Source organism: Ptychodera flava, chromosome 9 (genome assembly GCF_041260155.1).
Source record: "Ptychodera flava strain L36383 chromosome 9, AS_Pfla_20210202, whole genome shotgun sequence".
NCBI lineage: Eukaryota > Metazoa > Hemichordata > Enteropneusta > Ptychoderidae > Ptychodera > Ptychodera flava.
Genome location: NC_091936.1, coordinates 27,494,976 through 27,507,225, shown reverse-complemented (window position 1 = coordinate 27,507,225; position 12,250 = coordinate 27,494,976). Strand labels below are relative to the sequence as shown.

General features: G+C 37.6%; 1 protein-coding gene across 6 annotated transcripts in view; it reads left to right on the top strand.

The window, feature by feature from the left end:
* LOC139140525 (transformation/transcription domain-associated protein-like) overlaps positions 1-11,308 on the top strand; it is a 78,138-nt gene extending 66,830 nt beyond the window's left edge. For all 6 annotated transcript variants that reach the window (XM_070709858.1, XM_070709856.1, XM_070709857.1 and 3 more), the window contains exons 78-83: positions 277-393; positions 956-1,171; positions 1,567-1,708; positions 2,392-2,588; positions 5,921-6,029; positions 9,410-11,308. In XM_070709858.1, coding sequence (XP_070565959.1) covers positions 277-393; positions 956-1,171; positions 1,567-1,708; positions 2,392-2,588; positions 5,921-6,029; positions 9,410-9,519 — 891 coding nt within the window. In that variant the 3' untranslated portion in view covers positions 9,520-11,308. The remainder of the gene's footprint in view (positions 1-276; positions 394-955; positions 1,172-1,566; positions 1,709-2,391; positions 2,589-5,920; positions 6,030-9,409) is intronic.
* Positions 11,309-12,250: the final 942 nt, after the last annotated feature.

Here is a 12,250-nt window from a genome sequence, read left to right as displayed (position 1 = left end):
TGACTGTACACTTTGCACATGTCATCAGTTGATATAAACATTCACTAGTGTGATGCAGTCCTTGTCAAACATTAAAAAGTAACCGGATTAAAACATACTGGTAAGTTTGGCTGGTATCACCAGAGGGCATAAACAGAAAAGTAATAGGATTGCCTGATATGTGTCATGTCTGTGATATGTCAAACAAGTGCATGTAAAGAGCGCACATTCATATCGTATAGTGTTACAGGAGACTGAGCCCTGATCTAATGACAGTGTGTATTATAACGTTTTCAGGAAACTGCCAAACGTCATCTGTACTTCACTGTACCCAGAGTGATAGCAGTGTCTCCCCAGATGAGACTTGTAGAAGACAATCCCACCTCAATATCATTGAATGATATCTACAAACAGGTAATCATTGACCACAAAGCTTCTCAGTAAAATATTTTGTCATAGTCAAATACATCATAGTACTGTTATTTGAATGTTGCAAAATTTTCATAGCAATTTACATCAGAAAGCAGACATGTAATTCTTAGCAAAGTAAAAATCAAAGTGTTTTTCATACGATGGCAAAATTTTACCTTGTAGTCAACCTTTTTGTATGTAGAGGCTTTCTCAAAGTGATGAAAGTAAGTCGCACCAAAGGTGTAACAAATTTTATATTTTGTATAAAATTATCAAAGTGTTCTTGAAAGTCAGCAAGTAGTAAACAGAAGGAAAATTGTCACTTAGACTATGGAGGGATCATAGCTGTCAGTATATTCATTTTGAACCACTCCTGGGACAAATTTATCAATGGCTCACTAATTTTGCTGACTTTTCCCATCAAAAAGTGGTTCACCAATGAATAGAAAAACACCTGAGAGTTCTTCCCTTCCCCTCGCTACCTGTCCGTCTTAATTTTCCTCCTATTCCAAAATTCTGAACACCTCTGAAATACATTGTTTTTCTGTTACCCATGCCAACACAGCGATGTAGCAAGAAACAGATAGAACATGATGCCCCAGTAGTGAGGTACTATGAAAGGCTGGCTACAGTGCAGTCCAGGGGATCCCAGGCCAGTCACCAAGTTCTCAGAGACATACTCAAAGATGTACAGACCAACATGGTACCAAGAGGTCTGCTCAAGGAATGGGCACTTCACACATTCCCTGGAGCCACAGATTACTGGACATTCAGAAAACAGGTATGACAGACATCCACCAGTGCATATATTGAATGGAATGGTTAATTGTGTTTATTTGGAGTTGTTTCTAAAACACCATTTCTTAGATTTGGGAACTGGCTACACTAAATGCCCATTAGATTTTTCTGAAATCAACTTTGCCTCAAATTTAACGAAATCTTGCATTTCATGTGCCTTGTTTTGTGCCCTTAAAGTAGTTATGCAAATGTATAACCAAAAGTTTTCAAAGGGCTCTTGGACATACTCAGGGAATTAGGGAAGAGGGTAGGTATTGTTACTGTTCTACTTTTGAGTGTACTTGTTTACTTGATACTATGTGTATGTTAAAACCTTGGTACCCTTATCACTGATTGTGGATATCGATTTTCAACATTATATATAATTCTTGATTACAGTGTACATTGCAGCTGGCACTGCTGGGCTTTGCAGAGTTTGTTCTTCATCTAACCCGTCTCAATCCAGAAATGCTACAGATAGGGCAAGACAGCGGCCAGTTGTCTGTCTTCTACTTCAGGTTTGATGTCGATGACACCACAGGTGAGAATCTACATACATGAAATATCAACTCCTTAGGGTTTGTTGGTGTGTGTAGAAGATATTACAATGTAAAACTGTGAAATGGTCAGAAAATTGTCATTTTGTATAAATGTTACAGAGGACACAATTGTCACTAAAGACCAATTGTACAATGCTACAGTGACCCAGATTGCTGCTGTATATCAACAAGTTACTTAATTGTTTGGAAAATAATCCTACATGTTGCTTGTAATATTTGATAGATGGCAGAAAAATGATGCAAATACAAGCCTGAAGTGTCAATTGGGAAGACTTCACTGACCAAACACTTTATATGCTTGGTAGAAGGTCATGTAGAGGTCATGAAAATGACCAAATGGCCCTTAACATTTTTGGCATAAGCAGAAACATTGTTTTAAGTTCTTGCATTGTTCATCGCACAGCACACTGATACATATTTAGAATATGATACTGAATGTCAACCGTGACATATATGTATGGTGTGTACAGGTCCAAAAATGCCACACTGTGTGTAAACAGCAAACAGTGAAATGTATGGTGTGAACAGGTCTGTAAATGCTATGCTGTGTTTAGATGTCATATAGTGACATATATGTATGGTGTGTACAGCTCCATAAATGCCACTCTGTGTTTTAATGTTTGCCCTTTCTGAAATTAATATTGAATTGCTCATTTTGTAACAGGTGATTTGGATGCTAATCGTCCAGTACCATTCCGTCTGACGCCCAACGTTGCGGAATTCCTGACATCAGTTGGTGTCAGTGGTGTCCTTACTGCCTCAATGATAGCAGTGGCAAGGTGCTTTGTACAGCCAAACTTCAAACTGCCAAGTTTACTCAAAGCAATACTCAGAGACGAAATAATCTACTGGGATAAAAAGGTGAGAATTCATCTAAAAATACCAGAGTGGTCGATTGTGTCTCTGCATCAAGCTTTCTCTGCAGCATGGGATTTTTTTGCAACAATTTTATTTTATTAAATGTGAATTGTTTCACTGAATTGATAGAGTTGTAAAGGAGTCTTTTCTCCTTTCATTCTGAGTGGCTCCCTCAAGAGGTAGGACATAAAAAAATAGGGCAAAGCTGCTATGAATATCACATTTTCCAATATTGGCAATAGAGGGCAGTATTCGGCATTCAGTTCGAAAGAAAGGCAAGACTGGAAGCTTTGAATGGAATGGTTTATGTCAAGAACTGAAAATGAGGAAAATTGGTATTTTGGTGTAGTGATGTTTGTGTAGTGATGGTATTAAACACTGCCATAATATATTTATGTGCTTTATTTAAAGAAAACAGGAAAAAAATGTTTTTGTTTTTCTACCTTAGTACCTGTCTTTGTCAAAAACCCTAAAAATACCATGATCCAAATATCAACCAGAATATACTTTGTGGAAAGAGGGAACTATATTTACATTGTAAAAAAGGTGTTGAAATTTTCATGGAGAGCTCTTGCCTGTGTGGTAGGAGAGGTACATGTACTGTCCCAGTAAACGACACCCCAGTATCATAGGAATAGTGTTCTTTGAAGCCAATTCCAGTATTTCATTTCAGGATTAATTGTCATTGATAAGTTGTTAAAATTACAAGGTTCATTCGGAGAAAAAAAACTGACGTCACAAAAGGCCGAAGCGTGCCAAAGGTTATTACAATATGGTCCATAAATTTTTCAAACTGATAGGGTCATGTCTATCTAATTAACCCAGGATTCAACAAAAAAAATTGCGTAGTTGTCAAATTATTCACTGCAATGGATCTATAAAAGACATAACTGTTGATGGCTTTTAACCATGGTGCATGTATTCTGTGTATTAGAATGTATCGTGCTGCAACTCAAACAGAGTGGTGATCTCTCCCAGTTTGCAGTTTTCTTGATCAAAGCACTTTGTAAACATCAGGTTTTGTACAAGTTTACATTGAAAAACTGGCAGAGAGATCATATGCTCCAAATACTACATTGTTTTGATTTCTACAATCACTGATTATCATACATCATGAGTGTTTCTATGCCTTCAATCACTGGTCTTTGCAAAGTTAAATTCTGATGCCTTTAACGATTTTCAGATCTGCCTGTGAGAGCTGCATTCTTGTTAAAAGAGCAAAAAAAAGCCAAATCTGTATCCACAATCGATAGCTTTCACAACCACAAACTTTCATGTATGAGTCATCGCTGCCCTTGATTAGACTCGGGCACTAGTTTGTTCAGCCTACAGCCAAGGAACCAGGAGATTGCTTTTTTTTTATCTCAGCTGTCAACAACCCAGAGCTTATCGAACAGGTGACTCTCCATCAGCGTCTGTCATTATCTACAAACTTTCATGAAAGCCAAAACTTCTTCCCACAAGCTACTTGTCAAATTGTTTTCAAATTGGTATTCAGTGGAAGTATTGCTAGAGATGCACTAATCCAGTATAATAATTCAGTGTAATAACATAAACTTTGCACAATTTGAGAATTATTTTCTAAAATCTTCCCTTTAAAGCTCTCCAATACTTTTGAAATTTGATGTGTAGATTTCTAGGGATGAGCTCATTCAGCCTTGGTCTAGGGATCAGATCGTATAATTTGCAAATTTTATTTTGTTAATTCTTTCTTCTTTTGTTTTGTGGTCAAACCTCATCGGTGAGATAGCTTGTCAGATAGCCTAGGAATTTGGTTTGTATGTTTCTTTGGTTGAACTCATTCGAATTTATGCAAATCATGATGAAATTTTCGTTTCAGGGCCAGTTTTGTCATTGTCATCTAAACATCACTGAAAAGTGTGTCATGATAATTCTTGTCAGATTTTCATATTCTCTTGTGATGTCTTGGTTTAAATTTATTCCTGTATACAAATTAATAGGTAACAGGTAGAAATAGATGATTTCAATATTATTTTAAGTAAAATAAAAATCACTGTAGAACAATATCATAGCAGTTACTGGTGCTAGGCTGCTTTCTTGACTTGTTCAATAATGAAACACAAGTGCAATGCCGATGCTGGCATTGGAGATCTCATTAAAACGTCAGTAGACAGACATTCTTAGGGCAGAAGTCAATTCACCCGCAGTCTGTAAGTAGCCGAAACATAAAAGCAGATTAGAATCTTGTTTTATTAAGTACTTGACTGATCACTGAGTCTCATACTGGTTCCATCAGGCCTGTCTGTGTTAATCAAAATCCAGAATCACTGATTCACTCTGAAGAGAAAGTTGAAGTCAAAAAACTCCCCAGGATTGCAATTTAGGGCAGTTCTACTAATCTCTGAAAAAATGCTGAGCGTATAACGGCAGAAAGTAATTGTGTGGTCCAATGGCTGTGCAATATCGCTGAAGAAAAAAAAGTAATCATTCAAATTGCTTTTCATTTGCGTGTATTCCAATGTTAACTGTCATGTTTGCCAGGCAAATTCCCGGCAAAGGGGTAAAACGCATTAGACAGGTATTTAGAGAGTGTTTTTGTCAGCCTAGAGGCAGTGTGTTCAAGACTGGATTGCGGCTCTCTTTTCCATTGTGAAGTCTAAATAAGAGAGGGGTTATTTTTACCCGTGGGAAATAGCACGAGAATATGCACACTGAAAGTAATGTTGTATAGCTTAGAGACCTGTGGCCAGGGTTTCCATATGCATGCAGCATTAGATGTTCAAATCTATAAATAGGTCTGAGTAATGGAATTCAGGGAGGAGAAAAAAAAAGTCGGGTAATGATCAAGCTTGTCTAGGTTGGAGATGTGCCATTTGTATGCAGCGCGTGACATGACCGTGCAAGGAGTGAGCTAAAATGTGTCCAGTGCGGAATATCAAGTTGCTAAGCTGATCTTCCAGCTTTCATGAACCGGAAATGACTTTCTGTCATCGAACGTGTTCACAGTTCATGCAGAGAGACCGTCATTAAAATGTGAGCAAGATTCCTCAGGGTCTGAAAGCTTCAACTTCAAAATCCAGCTTTCCTGCTGGTTTTAATAAATTTCATGTTTTACCCATACAGCGCTTATGAAAATGATTTTGTCAATTTTCATAAAGCACCAAGCTTATTGGCTGTATGCTTTCTGTTTATAGAAAGTTTCGTAGAATAAGCCAATGAGAAGAGATTTGACATAGCAGTTGATGACAAAATACCTAATAACAGTTAATGTCAGATTAATGTACGGAGGTTCGCTGACTTTCAGGTACAATAGTGAAGAGAGAGATCCTGTTCATAATTTCACTTTTTTCATCTCTTTTCCCCCCTCCTCCCAGAATCAAGAGGAGAAACAGACAGCTAGTACACAACCCCAGGATATGGACAGTGAAGCACTGATCAGCATTGTTAATAAAGCGGTTGTCGCAATCATGACGAGACTACAAAGTAAGTGAGACGTTCCTTCAACATCTCCAAGGTGTACCTTGTTTGAATGAAACCATAGTATGTGTTCATGACGATCTGTTGTATTCCCATTGCTTCATCTCTGTACACATCCTTAGAGATAGTGCTGTGTGTTAGGTTTTATATTGCATGTATTGCATGCCACTGGACAGATAATACTGGGTTGATTGCAGAATGTTAAACACCCCTTCACCACCATATTTTGGTACATCCCCATTGTTTTCAATGCTTGAAAATATGAGTGAAAGGGTTACAAGATAAGAGAAGTGTTTGGTAACAAAATGTTCTAACATTTGATGTCATTTACTGTGTGATGATGAAGGACCTTAACTTTTAGAACTTCCATTCCGGATAATAAAACAATCATGATTACCCTGTAGTAATCTGTTCAACCCTGTTCTTGCAATAATATCTGCCAGAGGTAGCATTCAAAACCCCCTAGTCTTGCAATGGTATCTACCAGAGGTACCATTCGAAGCCCTAGTCTTGCAACATTTGGTATCTGCCAGAGGTCACATTCAAAACTCTTGTCTTGCAATGGTATCGGCCAGAGGTAGCATTGTCCAGTTAAGTTTCAGCCACAGAATGAAAAAGCTGTGAAATCATTTTATAAGGTCAAGATAAGGAGTCATACTGATGGTTTTTCCAAACATCCACACTGTGATCTTCAGATTAAAACTTTATTTCTCATGCACTCCGTGTACACACCACTCAGGAGTTTTCAGAGACAGGAACTCAGTGAAACTGTTGTAAAATAAACTGCCAGTAATTGAATAAAAGAGAAATCCAAATAGCCAACAGCAATCCAAGAAGAGGGCCTTAACGATTCTGCTTACCAACTTTGCCCATCTGTGTGTTGTATTTTTATTCTGGATAGTTGCTTTGGTCCCAATTAAGACAACAATCAAAGCCGCCATGGAGATCACAAATCGAACGTGCTAGACATAACATGGGTCAGTCACAGACTATTAAAATTCATGCCGGCGTTTCTTCTTTTAAGAGCAATGTTCTGTGTCTCCATCAAATGCATCTAACAGAGATACTCTCTCGTTTAATTAAATTTAGGACTTAAATGCACATCATAATTGGCTGTTAAGCTAACAAATGCATATTCTCAACACGTATTTCCCCCTTTTTTGCAGTTTTTTCATCTTTAATTCATTCTTTCTTGTTAATTCTGCTGTTACTCATTTGTTTCAAATTTTGTAATAGTTTTTAGTCTACTTTTCGCGTGAGTACTTTGTAGATAACTAGTCAGTATATTATTTATTTTTTCTGATTTATTGAATCAAGTAACATCCACAATGTAAATTATGAGGGTCTCTGGCATAAATATTGATATTCATGGGGGGGGGGGAGGGGGGAATGTGATGGATTGATATTCTCCTTGAAGATAACGAGTAAAGAAACCCAGAAAATCTATTCATTGACAATTGGATTGATTCCCAATGAGGTAATGGATATATCCTCATATTGCTGACCCGAAAATTTTGTACTACATGTTGAAAAAATCTTACAGTCGAGGTTGAAAAAAAGTGTGATGCTTTTTACTGCTGTAGTGTGATGAAAAATATGAAAATCTTATGTAGAGGGTCAAACCATGAGCTGCAGCTGGAAACATATACGGACAAAGAAAATATTTTTTGAATTTTTATCAGCAGCAGGCATTGTTATGCGTACAATGCTGTATTGAGTAACAAATCTGAAGTTGTAATTGATACCATTCAGTTACAGTATTTTAATATTTAGCTTGTCAGTAACAGAAAATAAAAACTACCGCAGGTTTTTTTTTTAATCGTGAGAATTTTGGGGAGTTTTTGTGAGTTTTTTAAAGCCAAGTTCAAGAAATTCAAGAAATGGTATGTTCGAGACAGTGTAATCTGCTTAATTCCATCACACATTGACATGCACCATTGAACTTGCTGCAAGTACATGTAGATTGCCAGTGTACACAATCGAATGGGATTCTAGCCTGACCAGAACATCTATTTTTAATGGCAGCAAATTTAAGTGCAAGTCCTCTTTTCTATTTTGTTGGCCTGGTAATACAGGAAATGTCTTTCTTTAGATTAATGTTACATGTAGGGGGGACCTGAGATGAAGCATGGATGAGTGCGTCTTGTGTTAATGATCTCACATACTGGAAAGGAGTTAATCGGAGCCAGACTTGTAACTCTGGTCAGGAGTAGTTTTTTTTCTGAGTGAAATTGGTTTAAAGTGCTCTCATTAACACATCCTTCAAGTCACTCCCCTGAAGCCGAACACAAAGAACTCCAGCTCTGCCTGTTCAATTATTAACGAGAAACTTTGCTGACTGCATCCATTTATGACCGCGTTGAAGTACGGTCGCAAATGTCAGCGTGCACTCAGACTAAGAGCAGTGATATATCTTTCTTCATGCAGATGTTCTTGGAGGGAAAAAAGTGACAGACCTGTGTAATATGCGTGTTTGCTCAGATTGTGTAAATTTCCAAGTTGTTAAGCATTAGCTCTCGCTGACAGAAGTAATATAATTGCAAGTGTTATTTCAACATATCACAACTCCTCGATTTTTACAGTGCCATTGAGTTTAAAGGTCATCTTATTCAAATGCAAAAGACTGTTTCGAGCAGCCAGTAGTTTTCCAAGCATTTTTGTACTTTCTATGAGTTGTATGTCCAACACACTGGTTTGTGTCTCTCTGTCTGCAATCTAGCAAGGTTTTGCCATATGTGTGGCCAGCAGCTGGCTGGCTATGAAAGCTGTTCAGCGGCAAGTTTTCATAATGAGTTAAAAACCAGGGGTTAATTTCACCATATGTCTTGGGAATCAATTGATTTGATAATTTTAATATGATAGACATTTTTCTTTCAGTAGAAATGTTTTACTACGTTTTATAGTTCAGCTGTCTAATGCAGTCTGGTACATTTGCAAGTAAGAGAACACATGTTATGTTGCGGTGCGTGGTATTAAATTCAGACTGATAACATTATTGCAGCGGCCGCTGTAATGGATTACAAAAATCAATTGAGATTGCTAAAAGTACTCCAATATTCATTAATACATGTGAAAAATACCATCTGATTAGCGTCTGGGGTGATTTTAACCTTGGCGATAATAGGTGGGTTTAATAGATACAACAATTTCAATTTATGCTTGATAGAAATCAAGTAAATATGCTGTTATTACAGAAATTAAAGTCGTCTGCATGTGGCTGGTTTCACACGTTTTTTAATCCTTTAAATAGTAGACAAGATATCCTCTAAGCCTTGATAATTTCCCAGATGGTCAAAACACAGAGCCATACAATGCACATTTAATCATCACTTCAAGTCTATTCCTAGCAGAATGGTTCATATTTGTATTTTATTTATGTTTTGCAGATCTTGCTCAGTTTGAGGGAGGTGACAGTAAAGTTAGTACTCTGGTGGCCGCTGCCAACAGTCCGGATAATCTGTGCCGGATGGATCCAGCCTGGCATCCGTGGCTCTAATCACCACTGCCAACAGTCCAGATAACCTGTGTAGGATGGATCCAGCCTGGCGTTGGTGGCTCTGATCACCGCTGCCAACAATCCAGATAACCTGTTTAGTATAGATCCAGCTTGGCAACTGTTGTTTTAGTCATCATTGCAACAGTCCAGATACCCTGTGTAGGATGGACCTAGCCTGCATCTTTGGCTCTAATCACGTCTCATCTTTCTACACCAGTGTCTAAAATGGCTACTTGTACTGCCATTATTATCATCTGACTGTTAGTAACGTGGAGCAGAAACAAGATGAAAGCAGAAGAGCTTTAATGAAAAAGTCCATCAATCAGAGGAAAACAGTCTTTAAATAAACCCATTGCCAAAGGTACCTGTGTGTGGGACCCACATCTGCAAATAAACTGCAATGCCTGATATGACATAAGTTTGTCGGTCTTTTATGTAAATTTTTAAGCCATACACTGTACTGACTGACACTCCATTCTATGTAGAATGTAGAACACACAGTGCCCGGTCATGTCTGGAGCAAAGTGGGTCTCTGTACCAACATCAAATCAGAACACTTGAACAAAAATGGGCAATTCTCTGCTGTTTTGTACACGCTTAGGTTATAGCAACCTGAAATTAGTCATAACATGTACGAGAGTTTGTTCAAGTATATGCTTTGTTGTAAAACTTGAACAATTTAGCTCTGAAAGGACATGAGTTTCAAGAACTATTTGAATAATTCCATTACGCTTATTATGCAAGAATTTTCTGTAAAATGTGCACATATCAGAAGATTCATATTGTGAGAATACAACTAATTCTGAATGACTTGACAAGACAGTGGTCTAGAATACAAGCCATGCAAAGTTAGAATGCACTTTGGGAACACATATTCAGACTCTGAAGTTTTTACAATACTGATAGGCTGAACGTGTGTGTTGGAGGGGGGCTCATTTTGAAGTTCTCAATGTCTTGTATTTGTGAAAATCAACAATTTGACTTTTCCCCATAGAGTTAACACAGGGATGGCGGCCATTTTGAATTTCAAGTGTCCATTAATGCCAGGTAATTTTTTTTTTCCTCAATACCAAAATTTGCATGGTGACCCCAGAAATTTCTTCTTGAGTTTGAAAGAGAATGGGTTAGAGTCCATGGGGAAAATTTGGGCAAAAGTTTAAGCCTTTCAGTTTTTCAGTTCAAAGGCATGTACTACCTAAATGCATTACTTTTGTGATGCTTTTGAAAAAGTAAGTGAGAAAGAGTACCGCAAATGTGAGCAGCAGTAATTTGTACATTTCAGTGAGATTTTTTATGATGAGAATTGGTCAAGGTTTATATTTTTTAAAATCCCAAATGTATTTTACAACCAAAACAAGAAAGACAATGTCCAAAAAGGCGAAAGTATATGTCTTGTTAATTTATAATGTCAGAAGGTATTCAGAATCTTGAGACGTTGTAAGGTATGCTTGTTTTCAAGAAGAAATTGAGAGTGAATTGTCAAGCATTATCGTATGCTGGTAAGCAGTTGTATTGTTCGTTTATTTGTGCTCAGCGAGTACTGTGCCTCATGTATGAAAACGGGGCAAACACTTTGACGATAATTTCTTGTTTATGACAGAATGGAGTGTGAAAACATTTTAAATGTAGTTTGCAGAGCATATTTCCATGCAAAACCAGACTTGTGAAGTTTCTGCCTCAAGCTGCTCATATTTATTTGTGTGCATGTAAGTTCCAAATTGTTGTACTGGCAATGGCTGCTAATGGCGTAGGCAATGAATTATGCAAAAATAAATTCTCATGCAAATAATTTACTGCTCCATGTTGCTATTATTGTTATTACTTATTGATGCCAGTGCAGTAAGTGTGTCGGCCCCCTCTGAGATGATGTGTGTTCCTGATGGACAGTGTATTCTAGTTTAATGAGATTTGAAAACATCTGTGTTAGATGTACATGTAGGTCCATTTGTGGCCAGGCCTTGTCTGATTGCGCTGAAATGAGTCTGTATTGAGCATTAACCTATTTCCTTACCCGGAATGGGGTCGTCCTAAGCCATAAAATTGGCAGCATCTGTTGATAGATATATGTATGCGCTGTCTTTATGAAAAAATGCCGAGTTGAAAATACTGTTGCCTGCATATTATGAGTGATAGGAAATAGCACGGACAGAAGAATTCAGCGTGTGACCACAAAAATTCTGCAAATTAATGAAAAATTTGTGAACACTTACAAAACAGTCAGTTCTCACAGATGCAGACTACCACTGCAATGCATCATGGGAGAAAAAGGTTAACCTCACTGAAAATTGTGATGCCAGCATTGCAGTCATTGTGAAGTCATCACATTTGAATTGTTGAATACGCACACTTTGTACAGAAAAGTTTGCTTGTTTCCAGTCATTTATGATCTTTATCGCAGTACCAGATGGCAATATTTTATGTCAAATTCTGTGCATTCTTGAAGCATCAGCTTTGTGTATTGGTGACAGCCTTTTGTATGATTGATACCTTCTACTACTTAAAGAGAAAAATCTCAGTTGCATGGACACACACCCATGGATACACTTAATCCCAATAGTCTAACAAAACAAGTTCAAATAAACTCCCAGGCTGAGTGTGCTTTTATTTCCACAGCTGTATGTTGGGCAGCATCTTGAAATCTCAAACGCATAATGAAGGTCACTGTAAAATCTACACTTCAGCTCTACACCACCATTTTCTTACAAATCTCCTTTGTATATGGACCAGAGTC